The sequence below is a fragment of the Danio aesculapii genome, chromosome 23 (genome assembly GCF_903798145.1).
Source record: "Danio aesculapii chromosome 23, fDanAes4.1, whole genome shotgun sequence".
Lineage (NCBI taxonomy): Eukaryota > Metazoa > Chordata > Actinopteri > Cypriniformes > Danionidae > Danio > Danio aesculapii.
Window position 1 is genome coordinate 10,986,896 of NC_079457.1, and position 26,439 is coordinate 11,013,334.

The 26,439-nt window shown below is 29.2% G+C and overlaps 2 protein-coding genes across 2 annotated transcripts in view; one reads left to right on the top strand and one right to left on the bottom strand.

Annotated features, from left to right (window-relative positions):
- The window catches only part of ints11 (integrator complex subunit 11), a 31,990-nt gene extending 16,532 nt beyond the window's left edge, over positions 1–15,458 (top strand). The window contains exons 12-17 of the mRNA XM_056449749.1: positions 719–881; positions 1,423–1,533; positions 5,769–5,830; positions 5,999–6,141; positions 13,461–13,590; positions 15,333–15,458. Coding sequence (XP_056305724.1) covers positions 719–881; positions 1,423–1,533; positions 5,769–5,830; positions 5,999–6,141; positions 13,461–13,590; positions 15,333–15,389 — 666 coding nt within the window. The 3' untranslated portion in view covers positions 15,390–15,458. The remainder of the gene's footprint in view (positions 1–718; positions 882–1,422; positions 1,534–5,768; positions 5,831–5,998; positions 6,142–13,460; positions 13,591–15,332) is intronic.
- Positions 15,459–18,430: 2,972 nt separating this feature from the next.
- On the bottom strand, positions 18,431–21,934 carry LOC130217610 (P2Y purinoceptor 1). Its single transcript, XM_056449750.1, has 2 exons — positions 21,827–21,934; positions 18,431–20,087 (listed from the first exon to the last, which is right to left on the bottom strand). Exon 2 carries the CDS (start codon positions 19,942–19,944, stop codon positions 19,012–19,014), a length of 933 nt encoding a protein of 310 aa, XP_056305725.1. The 5' UTR covers positions 19,945–20,087; positions 21,827–21,934; the 3' UTR covers positions 18,431–19,011.
- Between the last annotated feature and the right edge of the window lie 4,505 nt (positions 21,935–26,439).

Sequence of the window (26,439 nt, forward strand, 5' to 3'; positions counted from 1 at the left end):
TTTTAAGTTACTTTTGCGTTATTTGTTATCACCAGGCTGAAGCTTGATCTTTTAGAACTTGTTTTTTTTTCTTTCTTTTTTAACCTACACCTTCTTTTACCTTTGAAAAACACACCAATAGGTATAAAAGATACTGATTATTGAAAGTTTAAAGCAATGTGTTAGCTACTTTTCTGCTGTTTGTCTGAAGTAAAATCACCGTCCATTGAGACAATCCCCTTTTCCTTTTCTTTGCGTTAAAAATAATGAACACATCTCTCTCACTGACTGTGTAATTCATCGTGGCTGATTTTAATTCAGCAATTAGTTTTTTAGCTATTCAATTAAACTAAAAAAGTAACTTGCATTACATTTTTGTAACTCAAATATTATTACTTTTTTTTTTTTAAGTAATGTGTTATTTTGCTCATTACTTAGAAAAGTAATATTATTACATAACTCATGTTACTTGTAATGCATTACCTCCAACACTGCTTAAGACTAGCATACTGTTACTAACATCTAAAACACTCTATTTATTTTCCTGGACCTTTAACTGGCTGTCACTAGATGGCGTCAGAGAACTTTAGTCTTTAGTTTATGTCATGTCTACTGTCTGTCTACTGTTTCCAATAATTTTCAAAGTCATAAGCGCTGTTTACTCTAACTAAACCAGGAGCATATATTCCTGTGTCAAGCTTCTGTATTTGACACCTTTTGTTCTAATATTTGTGCTCAGTTGGATGTAAAGCTGCAGGTGGAGTACATGTCCTTCAGTGCTCACGCAGACGCCAAAGGCATCATGCAGCTGATCCGCATGGCAGAACCCAGAAACATGCTGCTGGTTCACGGAGAGGCCAAGAAGATGGAGTTCCTCAAGGACAAAATAGAACAGGAGTTCAGTAAGTTTACAGCTTCTCTTAATACACTTGAAGTCACTATCAAATCAAAACTGACAGTATTGCAGTGTTTAGAGGGGTGTTATTATGCCATATTTATGAAGTTTTGTTTTTGGGGTGTGGGTGATTCTAGAATTGCTTGTATATTTTAATCATCTAATATGTTTTAAAAGCAAAAACATTGAAACAGTGTTGAATGACAACACAAATGATATTAGTTAACTCTAAAAACTATTTTTGTATGTGTATTTAGGGACATTTTGTTAACAAAGACTTTTACTGTACCTTTTTTTGACTGTCTCAGCCTTCTGATTCTGGGGTCAATCATTTTTACAATCATTTTGGATTCTTCTTTACTATCTATCTCTCTATCCCTGTGTCAAAATGTACAATAATATTTTTAAATGTGTGATATTTGTACATTTTTGGACAATTCTATAAATAAAATGAAAAAAAAGAAGAATATTATCAGATAATAGTTAGCTTTACATTGTATGCTACATGTTTGTTCTCATGTAAACGGCTTGTGTTTCACCCTCTGAAGGTATTAGCTGTTTTATGCCAGCTAACGGAGAGACCACGACAGTCGTGACGAACCCCAGCGTGCCTGTGGACATTTCACTCAATCTGCTGAAGCGAGAGATGGCCCTCGGAGGTGATCATTCACACAAAGCTCCATTCATTGATTTATTTGGAAGATTTTTATTAGTTTTTTTATTTATAGAGCAATTCCAGCATTATAAATGTGACATTTGCAGTAAAAACTTTAACATTATTTAGAAGCATCTGTTTATATTTCTAAAACAACTAACCACAGAGTTATGGGATCAGAAAAATATCAATCTGTAAACATTTTTAGATTTGAAATGAGGAAAGTAAACATGCGTTATGGATGTGAGCAAAAAAGTTTGCGAGTTTACAGTAGACAACCTACTTTGTAGAAATTCTGTGAAATAAACTGCACAATCCAAAAGAAATAATGCTAATCAACAAGATAAGAGTCAGCTCACTATTGAACAAAAATTATTGATTTTATTTGACATTTTTGCATTTGTGAGGGAAAATCTTCATTATGAATATGAGATCTCTCCGTTATGATTGTGACAGATGTGAAATTGGTACTTGTGTGACTTTAGTAAATCAAATATAATTGTTTGAAAACATTGACAGAGACATTTGAGTATTTTTACAGTACAGTGGTCCCTCGTTTATTGTGGGAGTTGCATTCTAAAAATAGCCTGCGATAGGCGAAGTAGCTTTATTTTTATTTTTTTCAATTATTATAGATGTTTTAAGGCTGTAAAACCCCTCACTACACACTTTATACACTTTTCTCAGACAGGCATTAACATTTTCACACTTTCCTCTCTTGTTTAAACTCTCTTAAAGTTCAAACTTTCGTAGAAAGATAAGTCCAGTATTATAGAATGAAACGAAAGATCAAAACCTGTTTTCAGGCACAAACATTCATCGCTGTCAGCAAAAGGTTCATAAAGCTTGTGTGTGTATAGTGTTGACATCCAGCATAATGTTCATAATGTTCTGTTTCCTGCAGTCACTGATCCACAAAAAAAAGCAGACTCCATCCTTAAGAGGGTCACACACCGTGGTGTGGCAGAAATATGAATAGTGTTCTGAGTCGTAGCTGGGCACCGCAGACAGCCGCAGACTTGCGGCGCCAATGTGCGTACCCTGAAACCTATATTTGCATGGGCCTGCGTGGCATGGAGCATCCGGTATGCGACCCTTTTTACAATGGTCTTGCTGCGCACAGTTACAACCCTTTTTGCATCCTTGTTGAAAGTCACACTGCTAGCAACTGAAGATTTATGTTAATTTGGCAAGCTGAACGCATTCTGTACTGTACAGGAGACACAGAGGAGATTGACTGACAGTGGTCTACAGCCAATCAGGAGTCCGTTCTTCGTACGTGGATTACTCAGGATTTGGATATTGACGATTTGACACGATCCAGGATCGTTTAGTTCTTCAAAACTCATCTGAGAGTGCTTTCACACCTGCGAATCGATTCATTCGTTCTGAAACAGGGATTACAATTGTATCATTGTTTCTCTTTGTTCTTGGTGCTGTTAGCTTTCACACGGTAAAGTTTCTAAACGGACCAAAAGAGCTAAAACAAGTCACGTGTGAGTAAACTCTCCTCACATTGGTCAGAGTTTCAGGGTTTATTTTGCAGAGTCCCGCTCAGCTGTCAGGGGGGTGGTGGTTTGGTGGTGTTTGACAAGGTGCACGTGACATGTCTGAGTGATGCGGTGGGGAGGGGTGAGAAGGGTGTGCGACGTATTTGAGGACCGGGAGGGAGACACGTGATTTCCGGGAGATTGTCACTCGTTTGCGGTCATCCGGGAGTCTCTGTGCATTTGCTGGAGACTTCTGAAACTTCCAGGAGACTGGAATGACCTCCCGCCCTATTTATAATTCTCTATTCATATAGCCGTATGCCTATTACATATCCATAAAACACTGTAATATAACCGGGCTCGGATCGTATTGCTTTCTTACTACAATCGATCCACTCCAGAGTTGGTTTCAATCGAGCTGAGACCACCTCATTCAAGCGATCTCGGAGCGATTGTTTTGGCGCGGATCCGAGCGCGATTGCTGGATTCACATATGCCAAACAAACCGCGCTAACTGGGCAAAGGAAGATGGTTCTGAAACAAAAGTCTAGGTGTGAAAGCACCCTGAGACTTGTTGTCATAGCAACAGTTCTGGTAGCTCATACCTGCTTGGGAGCAGGTTCATTTCATATAAACAGGATTAGATCGGGTCAGTTCAAGCAAAGATAATTCTGAAAGTATGTACCAAAGGCTGAAATTTTCTTATAGTAGTTATATACACTTGGAAAATAGTAAATATATATTTTTAACTATATATAAAGTTTAAAAATATATATTAATAAAACTTATGCAGTCTGCACTCTGAAATAAAAGTACAAAGACTGCCACCTGCTGGTTCAAAGAAAAAATTTAATGATATGAACTTTTTAGATACAAACGTGTACATGCACATGTACAACAGTCAGCCAATCGTTGCATTGCTGATCATAATTTCGAGGATCGATAGATCTGTTCTATCCAGATATTTTAATCTGATTTGCGAACTTGTTTGAAGAACCAAATTAGCCAATGATCATTTATCAAGATTAAAAAATCCAGGATCTGTCAAATCATCTTAGATCAATTAAACAAGGTACGAAGAACGGACCTCAGAACGCAGAGCACAATGCACTGAAAAAAAAGCATGTCAAATTGCACAAAAAAAAACTGTGAGACCGTGAAAGGTGAGGGACCACTGTACCATAGAATACAAGCCTAAGCAAATAACGTAGAAAGGGTTTCTCTATTTTGGTGAAAACTTTTTAAATGGGAATGTTGACATTTGCATGGAATTTTTCTAAAGCTGTTTACAGACACACCATAGTGGCTGTTCAGTCATTTGATTGTGTTATCTACTTTGTTTTTCCTTTTAAAGTTTGCGTGAAATCAAAGTAAATAATGTTTATTTTGCTAGCGCACATTGTTAGTTGTTAACGGTGAACAAATGGTGTATGGTAATTGTTTGTGTTAGTTTGTGTTAAACAAGTTAATCAACTGAAAGGAAAACTGTTTGTTTTAGTAATCTTTAATCAAAATCAAACCATTTACTTTGGCTCTGGAATGACAGCGCTTCTGTGATGATGTCAGTTTGACGGATTGGATGAAATATGATTAGCCCCGCCCCTTCAACTTTTAGTTGCTGCGAGTGATAGATGAGAGGAGGAGCATAAATAAAACCCCAACATTCAGTTTCAGTTAGAAATACATCATGATACTGAGAAAAAAGTTTGCAGCAACTTCTGGTCTAAGTCTGGTCTAAGTTAAAGGGATAGTTTACCCAAAAATAAAAATTCTGTCATCATTTACTCATCTTATCCTTGTTCCAAACATGTTTGAGTTTCTTTATTCTGATGAACACAAAAGAAGATATTTTGAAAAAAGCTGAAAACCTGTAACCATTGACTTCCATAGTATTTGTTTTTCAAAAAGTCAATGGTTACAGGTTTTCAGCTTTATTCAGAATATCTTCTTTTGTGTTCATCAGACAAAAGAAACTTAAAAAGGTTTGGAAAAACTTGAGGGTGAGTAAATATTTAATACATTTTAATTTTTGGTTAAGCTACCATTTTTTGCATATGGAGATTACTTTGTTAAAATTGTAAACCAAAATGGTTTAATTGCCTGTCCTGGGTAAAACAAATTTCAGGCTACTTTGTAAGCATGATGATGTAATGTCATAAAACTATGAACTAAACAACAACAAAAAAAAAACACCCAAACCATGTAAAACAAATTATTTAAATGTCATATCAAATGATGCACAATGTGTTAGAATGTGTACAGCAACTTATCCTACATTTCTGACGAGAAGAGTCCCACTAATATGCCATGGATATAAACGCATATATTATGTATGAATTATAGGAAAAAATATCTGATAAATTTAAAGCAAAAATAATCTGATGACACAATAAAAGACTCAAAATACTGATCTTTTAATTGTCATTTAATATTTAAATCAATTTTGTATGATCATTTATTGTGTTATATATTTGAATAGGTGCAGGTCAGAACAAGTTTGTTGTTTAATATATCTACATAAATGTGAATTGAGGAAGGAACTTTATTTGACCCAAATGTTGATATATACGTTTTTGAAACATTGAATTTTACTTTACCTGAATTTAATATATCTTCTATGCCTATACAATCTGTTTTGTAAATTGAATTTGATGCAGACATCAGAATGTTTGTCTTTTTTGACCCCCTGCGTATAATGTATGAGTACAGTATATTGAAAAATATTTGTTCATGATTTGTTGATGAACAGGTCCATTGCCTGATGCTAAAAGACCTCGCACTATGCATGGGACATTAATTATGAAGGACAATGTAAGTCAATGTCACTCTTTAGGCATGAATACATCATTTATTGGACTGATATGATTGGATGCCATTAATTCTATGTTCTGTATTTGTTTGTTTGTGTCTGTGCATGTGATTTGTGTGTCTCTGTGTGTGCGTGTATGCTTGTTTGTGTGTGTGTGTGTACGTACACAGAGTCTGCGGCTGGTTTCTCCAGAACAGGCTCTTAAAGAGCTGGGCCTCAATGAACATCAGCTGCGCTTCACCTGCCGTGTGCAGCTCCACGACCCTCACAGTGATACCGACACACTCAGCCGCATTTACACACATCTCAAAAGGTCAGCAAATCATTGCACACAAACACTGCTCTTTTCCATAATTAAAGTCGGAATTAAATCCAAATATACTCTTCTTTTTTAGTTATGTAGGAGTGCTTTTTAAACAATGGATCTGTACACTTCATTATTTTGTAAAAAATCATTTTCAAAAATTCAAGTTCAGGAAATACCATTGCCTCCTCTCCCTCCTTGTAACCATTTTTTTTCCACTTCTGGTCACATGTAAAGTCGTTAGGACAGAGCTATTAGAGCGTCTCGTTTTTGCTCTGCTTTCATTCATTCGTTAGTTTTCCTCTATTTAATTAGCAATACCTATCTTCCAACAATTAAATAAGTTCCCAAAGGATGAACTCATGCACCACCCTACATTTTTTTCTCATTCTAGGGCTGTTTCAAGTTGATGTACGTCATGATAGGAAAAAAAGAACAATATTAACAACCGTTTCTTGTCGACTTTAAGGAGCATTAAGCAATATTTGAAAAATGTTTTTTAATCAGTTTCAGATTTATAACACGCTAAAGGGGCGTGTCTAGATATTATAGCTGAGATATTAAAAAGGGGGCATGTTTGTTTTGGTGCTTTCAAATATCAACAAAATTTGCATACTGCGAAGTCAACAGAACAAACCATCGTTATATAATAACTTGCCTAATTACCCTAACCTGCCTAGTTAACCTAATTAACCTAGTTAAGCATTTAAATGTCTTTAAGCTGTATAGAAGTGTCTTTAAAAATATCCAGTCAAATCTTATTTACTGTCATCTTGGCAAAGATAAAATAAATCAGTTATTAGAGAGGAGTTATTAAAACTATTATGCTTAGAAATATTTTGAAAAAATCTGCTCTCCGCTGAACAGAAATTGGGGAAAAAATAAACAGGGCCTAATAATTCAGGGGGGCTAATAATTCTGACTTCAACTGTAAATATAGCATTTGATGTTAGAAAGAAAAATAAGCAAATAGCAGAAACGTTAAAACAGTAAAATGAATAAAAATACAATATATTAAAATGAATAAAAATACAATATATTAAAATGAATAAAAATACAATATATTAAAATGAATAAAAATACAATATATTAAAATGAATAAAAATACAATATATTAAAATGAATAAAAATACAATATATTAAAATGAATAAAAATACAATATATTAAAATGAATAAAAATACAATATATTAAAATGAATAAAAATACAATATATTAAAAATAATAAAAATACAATATATTAAAATGAATAAAAATACAATATATTAAAATGAATAAAAATACAATATATTAAAATGAATAAAAATACAATATATTAAAATGAATAAAAATACAATATATTAAAATGAATAAAAATACAATATATTAAAAATAATAAAAATACAATATATTAAAATGAATAAAAATACAATATATTAAAAATAATAAAAATACAATATATTAAAATGAATAAAAATACAATATATTAAAATGAATAAAAATACAATATATTAAAAATAATAAAAATACAATATATTAAAATGAATAAAAATACAATATATTAAAATGAATAAAAATACAATATATTAAAAATAATAAAAATACAATATATTAAAATGAATAAAAATACAATATATTAAAATGAATAAAAATACAATATATTAAAATGAATAAAAATACAATATATTAAAATGAATAAAAATACAATATATTAAAATGAATAAAAATACAATATATTAAAATGAATAAAAATACAATATATTAAAATGAATAAAAATACAATATATTAAAATGAATAAAAATACAATATATTAAAAATAATAAAAATACAATATATTAAAATGAATAAAAATACAATATATTAAAATGAATAAAAATACAATATATTAAAATGAATAAAAATACAATATATTAAAATGAATAAAAATACAATATATTAAAATGAATAAAAATACAATATATTAAAAATAATAAAAATACAATATATTAAAATGAATAAAAATACAATATATTAAAAATAATAAAAATACAATATATTAAAATGAATAAAAATACAATATATTAAAATGAATAAAAATACAATATATTAAAAATAATAAAAATACAATATATTAAAATGAATAAAAATACAATATATTAAAATGAATAAAAATACAATATATTAAAAATAATAAAAATACAATATATTAAAATGAATAAAAATACAATATATTAAAAATAATAAAAATACAATATATTAAAAATAATAAAAATACAATATATTAAAATGAATAAAAATACAATATATTAAAAATAATAAAAATACAATATATTAAAATGAATAAAAATACAATATATTAAAAATAATAAAAATACAATATATTAAAATGAATAAAAATACAATATATTAAAAATAATAAAAATACAATATATTAAAATGAATAAAAATACAATATATTAAAATGAATAAAAATACAATATATTAAAAATAATAAAAATACAATATATTAAAATGAATAAAAATACAATATATTAAAATGAATAAAAATACAATATATTAAAAATAATAAAAATACAATATATTAAAATGAATAAAAATACAATATATTAAAATGAATAAAAATACAATATATTAAAATGAATAAAAATACAATATATTAAAATGAATAAAAATACAATATATTAAAATGAATAAAAATACAATATATTAAAATGAATAAAAATACAATATATTAAAATGAATAAAAATACAATATATTAAAAATAATAAAAATACAATATATTAAAATGAATAAAAATACAATATATTAAAATGAATAAAAATACAATATATTAAAATGAATAAAAATACAATATATTAAAATGAATAAAAATACAATATATTAAAATGAATAAAAATACAATATATTAAAAATAATAAAATACAATATATTAAAATGAATAAAAATACAATATATTAAAATGAATAAAAATACAATATATTAAAAATAATAAAAATACAATATATTAAAATGAATAAAAATACAATATATTAAAAATAATAAAAATACAATATATTAAAATGAATAAAAATACAATATATTAAAAATAATAAAAATACAATATATTAAAAATAATAAAAATACAATATATTAAAAATAATAAAAATACAATATATTAAAAATAATAAAAATACAATATATTAAAATGAATAAAAATACAATATATTAAAATGAATAAAAATACAATATATTAAAATGAATAAAATACAATATATTAAAATGAATAAAAATACAATATATTAAAATGAATAAAAATACAATATATTAAAAATAATAAAAATACAATATATTAAAATGAATAAAAATACAATATATTAAAATGAATAAAAATACAATATATTAAAATGAATAAAAATACAATATATTAAAATGAATAAAAATACAATATATTAAAATGAATAAAAATACAATATATTAAAAATAATAAAAATACAATATATTAAAATGAATAAAAATACAATATATTAAAAATAATAAAAATACAATATATTAAAAATAATAAAAATACAATATATTAAAATGAATAAAAATACAATATATTAAAAATAATAAAAATACAATATATTAAAAATAATAAAAATACAATATATTAAAAATAATAAAAATACAATATATTAAAAATAATAAAAATACAATATATTAAAAATAATAAAAATACAATATATTAAAATGAATAAAAATACAATATATTAAAATGAATAAAAATACAATATATTAAAATGAATAAAAATACAATATATTAAAATGAATAAAAATACAATATATTAAAAATAATAAAAATACAATATATTAAAATGAATAAAAATACAATATATTAAAATGAATAAAAATACAATATATTAAAAATAATAAAAATACAATATATTAAAATGAATAAAAATACAATATATTAAAATGAATAAAAATACAATATATTAAAATGAATAAAAATACAATATATTAAAATGAATAAAAATACAATATATTAAAAATAATAAAAATACAATATATTAAAATGAATAAAAATACAATATATTAAAAATAATAAAAATACAATATATTAAAATGAATAAAAGTACAATATATTAAAATGAATAAAAATACAATATATTAAAAATAATAAAAATACAATATATTAAAATGAATAAAAATACAATATATTAAAATGAATAAAAATACAATATATTAAAAATAATAAAAATACAATATATTAAAATGAATAAAAATACAATATATTAAAAATAATAAAAATACAATATATTAAAATGAATAAAAATACAATATATTAAAATGAATAAAAATACAATATATTAAAATGAATAAAAATACAATATATTAAAAATAATAAAAATACAATATATTAAAATGAATAAAAATACAATATATTAAAAATAATAAAAATACAATATATTAAAATGAATAAAAATACAATATATTAAAAATAATAAAAATACAATATATTAAAATGAATAAAAATACAATATATTAAATGAATAAAAATACAATATATTAAAAATAATAAAAATACAATATATTAAAATGAATAAAAATACAATATATTAAAATGAATAAAAATACAATATATTAAAAATAATAAAAATACAATATATTAAATGAATAAAAATACAATATATTAAAATGAATAAAAATACAATATATTAAAAATAATAAAAATACAATATATTAAAATGAATAAAAATACAATATATTAAAATGAATAAAAATACAATATATTAAAATGAATAAAAATACAATATATTAAAATGAATAAAAATACAATATATTAAAAATAATAAAAATACAATATATTAAAATGAATAAAAATACAATATATTAAAATGAATAAAAATACAATATATTAAAAATAATAAAAATACAATATATTAAAATGAATAAAAATACAATATATTAAAATGAATAAAAATACAATATATTAAAATGAATAAAAATACAATATATTAAAAATAATAAAAATACAATATATTAAAATGAATAAAAATACAATATATTAAATGAATAAAAATACAATATATTAAAAATAATAAAAATACAATATATTAAAATGAATAAAAATACAATATATTAAAAATAATAAAAATACAATATATTAAAATGAATAAAAATACAATATATTAAAAATAATAAAAATACAATATATTAAAAATAATAAAAATACAATATATTAAAATGAATAAAAATACAATATATTAAAAATAATAAAAATACAATATATTAAAATGAATAAAAATACAATATATTAAAATGAATAAAAATACAATATATTAAAATGAATAAAATACAATATATTAAAATGAATAAAAATACAATATATTAAAATGAATAAAAATACAATATATTAAAAATAATAAAAATACAATATATTAAAATGAATAAAAATACAATATATTAAAATGAATAAAAATACAATATATTAAAATGAATAAAAATACAATATATTAAAATGAATAAAAATACAATATATTAAAATGAATAAAAATACAATATATTAAAAATAATAAAAATACAATATATTAAAATGAATAAAAATACAATATATTAAAAATAATAAAAATACAATATATTAAAAATAATAAAAATACAATATATTAAAATGAATAAAAATACAATATATTAAAAATAATAAAATACAATATATTAAAATGAATAAAAATACAATATATTAAAAATAATAAAAATACAATATATTAAAATGAATAAAAATACAATATATTAAAATGAATAAAAATACAATATATTAAAAATAATAAAAATACAATATATTAAAATGAATAAAAATACAATATATTAAAATGAATAAAAATACAATATATTAAAAATAATAAAAATACAATATATTAAAATGAATAAAAATACAATATATTAAAATGAATAAAAATACAATATATTAAAATGAATAAAAATACAATATATTAAAATGAATAAAAATACAATATATTAAAATGAATAAAAATACAATATATTAAAAATAATAAAAATACAATATATTAAAATGAATAAAAATACAATATATTAAAATGAATAAAAATACAATATATTAAAAATAATAAAAATACAATATATTAAAATGAATAAAAATACAATATATTAAAATGAATAAAAATACAATATATTAAAATGAATAAAAATACAATATATTAAAATGAATAAAAATACAATATATTAAAAATAATAAAAATACAATATATTAAAATGAATAAAAATACAATATATTAAAAATAATAAAAATACAATATATTAAAATGAATAAAAGTACAATATATTAAAATGAATAAAAATACAATATATTAAAAATAATAAAAATACAATATATTAAAATGAATAAAAATACAATATATTAAAATGAATAAAAATACAATATATTAAAAATAATAAAAATACAATATATTAAAATGAATAAAAATACAATATATTAAAAATAATAAAAATACAATATATTAAAATGAATAAAAATACAATATATTAAAATGAATAAAAATACAATATATTAAAATGAATAAAAATACAATATATTAAAAATAATAAAAATACAATATATTAAAATGAATAAAAATACAATATATTAAACTTAAGCGATGATACTTGTCAAATACATTTTTTATATAAATAAATATATAAATATGATATAATAAATTAAACAAAAGCTCATCTATATTGGTAAAAAATAAAATTAAGTGAAACCAAAGAAATAAAAAACATTACTTTTAAAACAAAATCCTAGCTGTTTCTTGGGATTCACAGGTTTTGTGACGATAGTGTTTATGACCATTCACTGCCATTAAAAAAAACTGGAAATGGGTTCAAGATATTAATAAAAATCCACTTGCTTTTATCTGAAAATAGAAAAGTCAATAATCGTTTATCCATCTGGGCTTTTCTTCAATTAATTTCATTTGGTCAACATAAAATCTGATGTCCAATTCATCAAAATTTGTTTTAAGCTGTTTTTTTTTTTAATGAATCAGTCAAAAAGATTCACAAAACTGCATCAAAATCAACACTTCTTGTTCTGAGACTCATATTTTCTGATGACCTATTAACAGTTTTTTTGTGAGTTGTTGTTTTTTTGTAATCTAGCAACTATAAAAGGCTGTTTGACTCTTGAATGTGTCTTAATCTAATGGCCGTCTAGTCATATGTGTATTATTGAGGCTTGGATTAGTCATTTCAGCCAAACGCTCACTTTTACCTCTCAAGCCACAGCAAATGTCAGTAAATGTGGGCACATACTGTACAGTTCACTGTCATTATCACTCATTATTATTATTATCATCATCATCATAAAAAGGGTATATCATTACCAGTCAAATATCATTTTTATTCCTTTATATAGTGTATTAAAGACTTACAGCATCCAGCACGTCCCAGATGGCACAGTCATCGTGGAATCCATCGTTATTAAAGTCACGTCTTCAGCCGAGGAGCCAAATCTCAAAGTCATCCTGCTGTCCTGGAGCTATCAGGTGAACAAACTCAAATCTCAGCTATATGCTCAAGTACATTATTATTTCCTGAAGGTGTTTTTGAACAGGAGTAATGTTATGAATTTTTACTATTGCAAAGAATCACTTTTGGGTTTGTTAATGTGGAAATGTTTGCTTTTTTGGGGGTTGTGGTCAGGCGGTTGGTCTAGTGGAATTTACAGCATATCATCGCCCCCACTAGGAAAAATTTTTGCCCGTATGTTTCCAAACAAACATGGGTTACACGCAGGGTCATTCAAGAGATGCCACAGTGTGTCACAATCGGCTGTTAAAATAGCAACAACTGCGAACAAGAAAGTTTGTGGTTTCACGCTTCACCTTATAACGGTTTTAATATACCGAAACGTCTCCAACTTTGACATTTAGTGATTGCGCTTAGTTTTAAGGTAGACATTTAGGTAGTTACAAAAGATTGAGGTAAATGATGCTCTTTTGTTTTTTGTTCATGCAACTTTTGGTTTTTTTACAAAAATAGTAGACAAAACATTTTACAAAACTGAAGCATTTTCAGTATTGTCAATGAAAAGAATTTTGCATATTGGAATTATTTCTGAAAGATCATGTGTAATTGATGAAAATTATGCTATTTCATTACAATAAATTGAAAATTCTTATTATTTACTGCCACATTTTACAATATATTTGATCAAATAAACAATGAGCATAAATTATGCATACTTTTGAAGATACCTGACAAAGGTCTTGTCGTCGATCCCAGTTGTAAGAGCAACAAATAATAACTTGACTTCTAGTTGATCATTTGGAAAAGTGGCAGAAGCTAGATTTTTCAGATGAATCATCTTAACTTGCATCACAATCGTCACAAATACTGCAGACTTATTGGAACCCACAAGGACCCAACATTCTCACTGAAATCAGTCAAGTTTGGTGAAGGAAAAATCATGGTTTGGGGTTACATTCAGTATGGGGGCGTACAAGAGATCTGCAGAGTTGATAGCAACATCAACAGCCTGAGGTATCCAGACATTTGTGCTGCCGATTACATTACAAACCACAGGAGAGGGCAAATTCTCCAGCAGGATAGCGCTCCTCATACTTCAGCCTCCACATCAAAGTTCCTGAAAGCAAAGAAGGTCAAGGTGCTCCAGGATTGGCCAGCCCAGTCACCAGACTTGAACATTATTGAGCATGTCTGGGGTAAGATGAAGGAGGAGGCATTGAAGATAAATCCAAAGAATCTTGATAAACTCTGGGAGTCCTGCAAGAACGCTTTCTTTGCTATTCCAGATGACTTTATTAATAAGTTATTTGAGTCAGTGCAGAAGATGTATGGATGCAGTCGTTCTAGGTCACGGGAGTCATACACAATATTAATTCTTTTTCCACTGCACCATGACTTTATATTCTATACTGGACATTATTTCTTTTGTCTAAGCAAAGTCAGACCTTACTGTCCTAATTAAATAATTAAAAATCAAGGCATGATCATCTTTTATTTTGGTAAAATAAGCGTAATCTAGAGGCCTTTGCCTTTCATATAAGCCACTTCTGATACCAAATGATCAACTAGAAGTTATTATTTATTGTTCCTAAAACTTGGCTAGGCGACAAGACTTTTGCCAGGTAGTGTATGCTGCTGTTCATACGATAATAATATTTATTTTGGTAAATAATAATTTAGATTTTATTTCCTAAGTTTTGAAATATGCCATTTTGATGTATGTTTATGTGTGTAATTGTCTTAAATGTGTCTCCCTCAGGATGAGGAGTTGGGCAGTTTCTTGTCTACATTGTTGAAGAAAGGTCTGCCTTCTTGACTGCTGAAACTCAACTGATGTTTGTCTTTGGTTAAAAATTAATAAATAAAGATTTTTGTATAAAATGAATGGAGAAGTCTTGTCATTTGTGAAAATACATTTATTTCTTAGATCTTGATATGTACTGTATAAAAATAGATTGACATGAAATAAAATGCATTCAAACACATCCACACACAAACTCAAAACTTGCATAAACTTGACTCATTATGATATAGTACTAACTCAATATATAATATTTTTGTGTCGTATTTAAAATAGCAGTCATTCTTCTTTGTATTCGCTCTCTACAGTGGGGGAAAACCTGACTTAAAGTTACAAGAACTTAGAATGGAGTCTGTATTTCTGTGGGAAACCCCAACTCACAGTTACACGAGGTTCAATTGGTTTTCATATTTCGGTTTTTGTACTGTATTAGCACAACACTATGAGGAGAAAACCTGACAAAATGTGCCCTAAAGATCCAGTGTATTTTATATTTCTGCATTGTAGACGTACAATTAAATATGCAGCCAGCATCTCAGAGTCACCAAAATCAAGTTGCTTTTTGAATTTCTCTACTGTAGTGCAATTATGTATGGACAAAAACTGACAGACAATTTTTAAAAGTGTAATTGGAGTTATCATTTTGTATTGTGTATTACTGCACTGTAGCCTAGAGTTACTTGCGTCAGAATGGAGTCTGTAGTTTTATTTGCTTTGTTTTGCACTGCATTTGCACAATTATTTATAAAAATGAATTGACTTAAAGATACATAACGTCAAATTGGAGTCCATAATTCTATGTTGTATATGTTTGCAATGCAGTCGTGAGTAAAAAAATGACTCCATGTTAGTCAAACAGGATATTTGTTCAATTTTTATCTAATTAGTTGCTCATTTGTATGATTTTATTCACACATTTTAGTCAAACAGCTCATCCCCCAATGATGGTTGGGTTTAGGGTGGGGTTTGGGGGTAGCCCTCCTTCTAAAATCCATACTTTTTTCACACAAATGAAATTGTATGTATTCATACACTCTTAGAAATAAAGGTACAGGAGCTGTCACTGGGACAGTACCTTTTCAAAAGATACATACTTGTACCCAAAGAGTCAACAGTGGTACTTCAAAGGTGTATATTAGTACCCAAATGTACCTAAAAAGTACTTTTGAGGTACCATTATGGACCCTTTAGGTACAAATATGTACAATTTGAAAAGGTACTGCTCTAGTGACAGCTCCTGTACCTTTTTTTCTGAGAGTGTTCGAATTATCTACTTTTCTGCCAATACTTAAAATCGTTACGTTTCCTCAAGAGAATAGACTGATATTGGACATCTTTGTACTGGAATAATACAACGACTTAAAGTTGCAGGAAGTCTAGTCCACTGTATTGTACATTACTGCACTGTATTAGGACATTTATGTAATGGAAATAAAATCACTTAAGTCAAATTAAGATATATAGTTCTGTGTTGTATTTTTTTTTTTGCATCTTAGTTGTACAAATTTAAATTTAAAACAAAACGTAAAAGTGCAGTATGTAGAATTGGCACTCTAGTGGTTGAACTAGGTATTGCAGTCCAATTTCAAAACATTTGAGAGGGTTTTTTTCCACTCTTCCCCTCCTCCTACGATGACTCCATGTAAACCCAGGGTGCCAGATTGACAACACCAACAGGAGAAAGCTGGGCGATCAAACCTTACTGTAAGCTGATCAGCTAATGTTTATGTTTGTAATATTAACGTTATTTACTAATTAAAAAACACTGTGGATTTTTATGACTCTGCGTCTCATTTCAGAATGTCCTCCAAACGTTGCATTTTCAGCCGTGCCCGCATACATTGAGGCAGCCTTCAAGACTGAAAAGAAATGTGCTGTTTTCCACTAAGGCGACCAGGGGTGTCGAAATATAATTGGGTAAGCTGGCAGTGGGCGGAGTTACACCAATCAAAACAAACACTTTCCAGCACAGAACACACATTTTTAATAAAAATAATAATTCCATACATTTATCAAGCACATTTCTGGACAATCAAAGCACTTTACACATTGGGGGGAATCTCCTCATGCACCACCAGTGTGCAGCATCCACCTGCATGATGCGACGGCAGCCATATTGTGCCAGACCGCACACCACACACCAGCTGATTAGCGGAGAGGAGTGATGAAGCCAATTATGATATGGAGATGGTTAGGGGGCCATGATGGACAGAGGCCAGTGATTTTAGCCAGGATACCAGGGTTAAACCTCTATTCTAGAAGGACATCTTGGGATTTTTAACGACCACAGAGAGTGAGGACCTCGGATTAACATCTCATCCAAAAGACAGCACTCACTGAGCAGGATAGAGTCCCCTTCACTATACTGGAGCGTTAAAACTCACACTGACCGCGGATTGAGCGCCCCCTGCTTTCCTCACTAACACCACTTCCGGCAGCATCCTAGCTTTCCCATGTGGTCTCCAGGGTTCATACGGTCATGGAAAACCTGGAAAAGTCATGGAATTTTGACTTGGCATTTTCCAGGCCTGAAAAAGTATTGGAAAATCAAAAAAACCCACAAGGTTTTGGAAAAGTTATGGAAACTACATTTACATTTAGTCATTTAGCAGACGTTTTTTTGTCCAAATTGACTTAAGCTGCGTTCACACTAGAGCTTGTGCTTGCAAAATTCTGTCATATGGCGCTGCGAAAAGGGGCGGGGTTAAACAATATGATTACAGTTTTTTTATTTTAAGTTATCTTCTATTGGTCTAACTGATGTGATTTCGCAGGTAAGAATTCACCAAACTTGAACTTTCGCATGCAGTGAAAAGTGAAACTTGTCACACGTGCTTGGGTTTCTGGTCTGCCACATTCGCATGACTTTGAATGGAAGTCTATTGAGCGAAAAGCGCAGTGTGATCGCAGCTTTACAATAGAAGTAGTTTTACCTACTATTACTAGTTTAACAAAATATTAATATTATCTAAAATTAGTTTAACAAATATCTGATTACTGGAATGGAGGTTAGATGTTTTTACTTCTTTTCTTGGCCAAAAACATGCTCTCACATTGTTAGTGCTGTGTAAGCGTCATCTATTTTACATAGATATAAAAATAAATTGAAACTAAAGAGATTGTTGCATGTTTTATGATATGCTGTAATAAGTTTAAACGTGCATAGTTTTTCTTATTATTTACCATGTATTTGTTGACATTACATGAAACATTAGGTCATGAAAATTGACTTGAAAGTCCTGGTAAAGTCATGGAATTTTTGTGGTAAAAATGTGTATGAACCCTGGGTCTCCCATCCAGGTACTGACTTCGCTTCAGTGGACCATGTGAGAGTCGCAGAGAGCTAGCTGCCGGCTACAATTTTTGAAGGAGAATAACTGACTTTAGCATTGTTGTTCAGATAAACAAGTATGTTAGCATGTTTCTTAAACATCTGCAAACATGTTAAGGTATTTTCTATGCTTGAGAAGAGTCCAAAACCTACAGCAACTTTAATCAAACTTGCAGCAAGTTAAACTAGAGTCCACATTTCAGTTTTGCACTTGCCATTGCAGATGGAAATGCTATTTTTATTTATTTTTTAGCTGCCCACTTGTCTTACATGGCACAGAGCACTCTAATTGGAAATCAATTTTTCTCAAAATCCATTGGAAATGGAATAAACCCCCTTTTTCTTCTTCAGCCTCAGCCTTTTGAGCCTCCACTTGTAGTGGCCGGTGGCAAAATAGTACAACATCGGGTCTAAGAGGCTGTTCAGACTGACCAGAGCCATGGTCACCCTACGCAGAAAGTAAATCCAGTCATCTTCTTGATTTTCACTCAAGCGTGACAGAAGGTGCACTAGATGGACCACATGGTAAGGCAGGAAACACAGAATGGTGATGGCCAGGATGGCATAAATGATCCTTCGAGCCCCACGGGCGGTCGAATTCTTGATTTGGGCAATTCGATGGGCCACCAGTGGGTAGCAAACCAAAATGACCACAGAAGGAAGAAGGGATCCAAAAATGAGGCTGCAAACACTATAGGGCGCCAAATCGCTCCATTCTTTTGATGTGAATCCCTCAAAGCACATTTTCCCTTTGCTTGACAATGGGCATGTTAGCATGAAGGCCAACATGGCCGACCCAGAAACCAGCCAAACTGTACCACTCACCAGCGCAGTGAGCCAAGTGTTTCGAAGACGAAGGTAAGTGTGAGGGTGGAGGGTGGCGATGTATCGGTCAACACAGATGCAGGTCATGAAGGTGATGCTGATGTACACGTTGGCGAAGAATATCGTGCCTGTGATGCGACACATGGCATCGCCGAATATCCAGTTGCTGTCATTGAGGTGGTAGTGAATGCGGAAGGGCAAGGCGAACAGGAAAAGCGTGTCTGCCACCGCTAGGTTAATGATGTATATGTTCGAAGGCGATTTCTGTTGGATTTTGAAGATGAAGTAATACAGCGCGCCCAGATTTCCAATCAATCCCAAAACCAGCACCAGGATGTAGACGGGTGGGAAGAGGTAGCGCTGGAAGAGCAGGAATTTGACATCGCTGTGGACGGAGGATGCGTTTTCCATCATGTTAAGTTTCTTTTGTTCATAAAGAGGTTTCAAGATTCAGCTCCCAAAACTTGCTAGAATGGCACTGAATGCATTATTGTATTGTTCCTTGTTTTAGGTGATAGTCTGGTTTTCAGTTCCCCATCAGGATAGAGGAGATTTTTCTGTTGTTAAAAAAAAATGGTGGGAAAAAAACACATAATTAACATTTGATGTTCATCTGAAGGTGTGATCTGAAGATCTTGTTCCGCTGAAGCACAAGACTGGAAACATGACGTAGAAAAAGGCAAGTAAAAAATATTCAGGGTTAAAGTTAAATCATCAGTTAAGCATTTGTTGCATAACACTGATTACTAAATACAATAATTAGTATTACTGTGACTATATACTTTAAATGTTTCATGTTTTTATTTATTTTATCAATTTATGTTAATTTTAGCAAAAACACTTGCATTATAAGCTTCAATTTGGCAATGCTAGCTTAGTTAACATTAAAAATCCATCCAAACCAGTGTTTTTTCATTATAGTAAACACCTATTTCATCATAAATAGGCTACAACTTAGATTTTAAGTGAACTGTGTTAACATAATCTATAAAATTTATGTTTAAAAAAACAATAATCAAGATTTATAAGAACTGGAACCGTTGCTCATTCTCATCTAATGCTAATAAACAAATCTAGTTAAACATTACCAATTTAATTAATTAGTTTTCCTTTATTTCAGGTAGTTTTAATAGTAGGCTAAGTTTAGTAACAATCATTACGGTACAGTGTAACGCTTTACAATAACAGTACATGAATAATGATGTGTTAATATGTAAACTAAACATTACTTTATTATGAACTAATGATGGGCTAATATATTAATTATCACATTGGTTTGTGCTTAATTTAACCATCATGGACTCATGATATATATGTTAATGTATAATTATGTCATGACTTTACTTGGAGGGGCACATCTCATTAACCCACTTTTAATTACTCATGAACGCACGTCATTCTAGCGCGTTTACACTAAATAACAATAGAGAAGTGTTCTGTTGACGTCAACATGAGCAGTTTTTACACAGGAATTCATGTTACGAGTTAAATAAGTCACGACATAATTCTACATTAACAGCTCATGAATTCATGTTGGTTACGTTTAGCTTAAACTTAAATGTTAATTAATACATGTACTAACAAGTAATTAAGGTAGCCATTATTCACACATAAACTCATGTGACTCATGTTATAGTTAATGTTAATCTATGATTAGCACGTGCCTTCATCATTAATTCATAATAAAGTTTAGTTCAAGTACATCATTATTCATGTACTGTTATTGTAAAGTGTTACCAAAAACAGATTTATAGCCTAATGAGGTCACTTCCAAAGTGATATAAAATACAAAATAATAAATATAAAATGAATAAAATAAAAATAAATATATTTTTATTTTAAAAATCACTCATTTATTTGTTGCAACGTGTATTATTAAACTAGAATTCGCGGTATTTTTAATAATAACCCTTGGCGACGTCACGTTGTCATAGAAACGTAATAAATAAATGTAATAACGTTAATTTAACGAGTTAGCAAACGGGTGGTCATATCTTGTAGACTTTGTGGCTTCTCAAACAGAGAGTATTTTTGGGTCGACCCATTTACAAGTGCCTCACTTTTTAAGAACTAACATTAGGCATTTTTGAGGTAAGTTGATCAACATTTCACACGTGCTGTCGACTTGGCATGAACAAGGACTATTCCTTTAAAACGAATGATTTCAAATGTGAATATATTCTCGAATTTATTTTTATTTTTCCATTTTAACTTATATCGTAAGCTCATAGGCCTAACTTTCTTTAAAATAACACTAGAAAACAGCATTACTTGTATTTTAATTAAACCTCCTTACCGTGTTTAAAAAGTCCTTGAAGAAAACCCTGAATTAGCACAAATCAGAAGTATAAACGCTGATTATTTTCATCTCAAGCCTTGTGAAAGCTGTTTAAGTGTTGCTGGTGGAAACTTGTTCTGTAGACTGTGGTTTTATGCAGTGGTGTAAATAGACAGCACAGGAAATTCAGAATGTGCAGCTTCCCCCAGTGTTTTGAGGGCGAGGAGGGGGACATGCACACATATCAGCACGTGGAAATTATGCTTTCATTGTTCCACTGAACATACTGTAGCTATATTTCTGAAGTGGGCGTTGAAATGCACTCTTAAAGAGATAGTTTGCCCCAAAATTACAATTCTGTCATCATTTACTCATTTGTTTAAATCTGGGGTGCCCAAACCTTTTCTTATGCAGGGCCAAAAACCAGATTGAGGCTAGTGGCCGGAGGTATATATTATTGCCATTGGTAACTTCCTAAATTATTTAACAAAAATTAAAAATAACTAGAAAATCTATTTTGACATTTTAAAAATTCAGATTCATTTACAACATTTAATTTCAATTAGCTTTGTTTTTGTAGCTCAGCAATAAAAGGCTCCAATCCTCCTCATCATTCTCTCATCAGCAAAGATGGGATGGATGGCCAAATCAAAGATCGCGGGCCCTACTTTGGGCACCTCTGGTTTAAATATTAGTTTGTCTCCACTTGTTTCAAACCTGTTTGAAATTTTACTTCTGTTGAACACAAAGCAAGATACAGCCTAGTACAGGGTAATACATTTTTACTACTAAAACTCCATGACTTTTCCAGGACTTTCAAGTCAATTTTCATGACCTAATGCAGTGTTTCCCAACCCTGTTCCTGAAGGCACGCCAACAGTCCACATTTTCAACATCTCCCTAATCAAACACACCTGAATCACCTAATTAGAACATCAGAAGAGACTCCAACACCTGAAGTTAATTAGTCAGGTAAGGGAGACATCCAAAATATGTACTGTTGGTTGTGCCTCCAGGAACAGGGACGGGAAACACTGACCTAATGTTTCATGTAATGTCTATGTATATGTGGTAAATAATAAGAAAAATGATGCATGTTCAAAGTTATTACAGCATACCATAAAACATGCAACAATCTATTTAGTTTAAATGAATCTTTATATCGGGGTGTCCAAACTCGGTCCTGGAGGGCCGGTGTCCTGCAGATTTTAGCTCTAACTTGCCTCAACACACCTGCTTGGATGTTTCTAGAAAGCCTGGTAAGAGCTTGATTAGCTAGCCCAGGTGTGTCTGATTGAGGTTGGAACTAAACTTTGAAGGCAACCGGCCCTCCAGGACCGAGTGTGGACACCCCTGCTTTATATCTATGTAAAGTTAATTTAGATAATGTTCATACAGCACTAATAATGTGAGAGCATGTGCTTGAGCATGGACAGAAAATAAGTACAGACAACTAACCTATATTTAATTAAACAGACTTTTGTTAAACTAATTTCCATGACTCTTCCAAAACTGTGGGTTTTTCAGTTTTTCCTAAATGTTTTTTTCCATGATTGTATGAACCCTGAGCCTACTGTTGGAATGTTGAAAAAAAACAACAACCATTAATTTCCATTATTTATTCATCTGCTACTATCGATGTCAATGGCTGCTTTTTTTCAACATTCTTCAGAATAGTGTTGTCTCGATTGTGGAATTTCCAACTTCAATACGATACCTTGATAAATATCAATATTCGATACCATTTTCGATACCACGAGTATACAAATGAAGGTAAAAGGAAAAAATAAAAACTAAGTCATACAATGTTTTTGCATTTTTGAGTAAAATAACATTTTATACCAGGTATGTCCATAGATTATATATTAGACAGCTATCTATTATAAATGCTTTTTTATCGATTCCAAAACCAGCACCAGGGTGTAGACGGGTGGGAAGAGGTAGCGCTGGAAAAGCAGAAATTTGACATTACTGTGGACAGAGGTGGCATTTTCCATTATGTTGTGTTGCTTTTGTTCATATGGTTTCGAGATTCAGCTCTCAAGACTTGCTAGAATGGCAGTGAATGCATTACTGTTTTGGTCTTTGTTTTTGGTGATAGTCTGGTTTTTAGTTCCCCATCAGGATAGAGGAGATTTTTCTGTTGTAAAAAGAAAATAGTGGAAATTAGTGATGTTCATCTAAAGGTGTGAAGAAGATCTTGTTCCGTTGAAGCACAAGATTGAAACATCTGAAATCATGCTGGACGACATGACTTAGAAAAAGCTAAATACAAGTTAAATCATAAGCATCTGTTGAATAAGATTGATTACTAAATACAATAATTATTATTACTATGACTAATATTTAGAGTTCATTAATATTTTAAATTTGAGAAATCTTTCATGTTTTTTATTTATTTTATTTTTCAGTATATGTTTATTTTAGTTTAGTGGAAATACTTATATTATAAGCTTCCACTAGCTTAGTTAAAATTAAAAAATCCATGCAAACAAGTGCTTATTCGTCTTACTTAACATCCATTTCATCATAAACAGGCTACAACTTAGATTTTTAGTAAACTGAGCTAACATGAACTACATTGATCATTATTCAAGATTTATAAGTACTGGATATGTTGCTCATTTTTATCTAATGCTAATAAATAAATCTAGTTAAATGTTACCAATTTAATTATATCGTTTTCCTTTATTTTAGGCAGTTTTAATAGTAGGCTATAAGGTTAGTAACGATCATTGCTTGTTTAAAAAAAGAAGTACCCCATTATGACATTATTCATATAAAAAAAATATGGACGATGCGACATCGCCTTCATCCGTTAAATGCTTTGAATGCAAAACACCTCAAGACGGGCACAAACTGTCACAAAAAAACTGTTGAAAAAGGAGTCTGGGCATGTGCAGAAGATCCACAAATGGAGCCACGGTATCAAACGTTCAAATCAATCATGCCAATAGGCAATAAATTACTAGTAAAAGCAAAATTAGTGCAATCATATCTCATTTTCTGAATAAAACAAAATAATTTTTTTGTTGTGTTTGTTAATCTGCTATATTGTAATCATATGTGCACAATTCTAAATAATAAAATAAGTACATACACTGAAAAAAATTATTCATAGAAGATTCCTTGGATTTACTCATTTTTTCACGTTAAGTGGTTGTAAACAATTTATTTGGACTGAATTTAAACAAACAAATTAGGTTGAACATTGCTAAATTTTATTTGTTTGTTTAAATTCAACACAAATAAATTGTTGGCAACAGTTTTGCATGCAACACTTTTTTCAGTAAAGGCCAGTATTGATACTAACCAAAAGCAAAATTGTATCATTTAAAAAAAATTCAGAATGAATATTTTTGACAACGATACTTCAGTATATCTTGTATTGTGTTCATCAGAAAAAAGAAACTTATAAAAGTTTACAACCACTTGAATGTCAGGAAATGGTGAGGAAATTAAAAAAATTTGGTTCACTTTAAAAATAATGGTTATTTATCGATGGTTAAGAAACTTTAACATCTATAAAACCTGTTCATTACATTAAATGTTCTTTAGATTATGTTCTTTGCATTATAAAAAAAAAACCTTAAAAGGAGTTTTCACTGTAAGTGGTTCTTCACGGAACTAAAAAAGGTTATTCTATGACAATGTTTCTCAACCACGTTCCTAGAGGACCCCCAGCTCTGCACATTATCCATGTCTCCTTAACCAAACACACCTGAAACAGATAATCAGCTCATTAGCACAGACCGAAAGGAGTGTGACAGACAAAGGAGACATCCAAAACATGCAGTGCTGGTGGTCCCAGGAACGTGGTTGAGAAACATTGTTCTATGGCATCACTGTGAAAAAAACCTTTTTGGTTTTTCCTGGCACCTTTAATTAAAAATAATAATGAGAAGAACCTTTTTGTGAACAATAAAGATCTTCTGTGGAATGAAAAGATTCTACATGCATAGATGTTAATGGTTCTTCATGGGACCATTAGTGCCAATAAAGAACCTTTTTTTTTTAGAGTAAGTCTGAATCACCCCTGAAATGAAAGATGTTCTTGAGTTAATGAGGAGTTTACTGAATGGACGAGAGTGGTTCAATACCTGCTTTTTTGCCATCAGTTATATTAATCGAAACTTCAAAATAGGTTTCAGCGGTGTGCTTAAAAGGATAGTTCACCATAAAATGAAAATATACTCACTATTTACTCACCCTTATGTGGATTCAAACCTTAATTAGTACTTTTTCTATTCTGTTAAACACTAAAGAAGATTTTTTGGAGAAAGCAAAAACCTGTAACCATTGATATCCATAGTAGGAAAAACAAATATGGATGTCTGTGGTTACAGGTTTTCAGCATTTTACAAAATATCTTCTTTTGTGTTCAACGGAAGAATGAACTCGTAAAGGTTTAGAATTAAGGATGAGTAAAGGATTTTACATTTTTGGGTGAACGATCTTTTTAAGTTCGACTGTTTCGTACACTAGATGGCGCAAAAACCACATCTACAGATATTCTAAAAATGACCGAGCCCGTTTTAAATAATTCAAATATTTTTTATTTATCTCATTATATTTTCAAGGCCAACATTATTATTCTATTATTATACTATATTTAAAAAAACGCTTAAAAT

Coding starts and splice junctions, on each gene's coding strand:
- LOC130217610 (XM_056449750.1), bottom strand. CDS start 19,944: ATGATGGAAAACGCATCCTCCGTCCACAGCGATGTCAAATTCCTGCTC.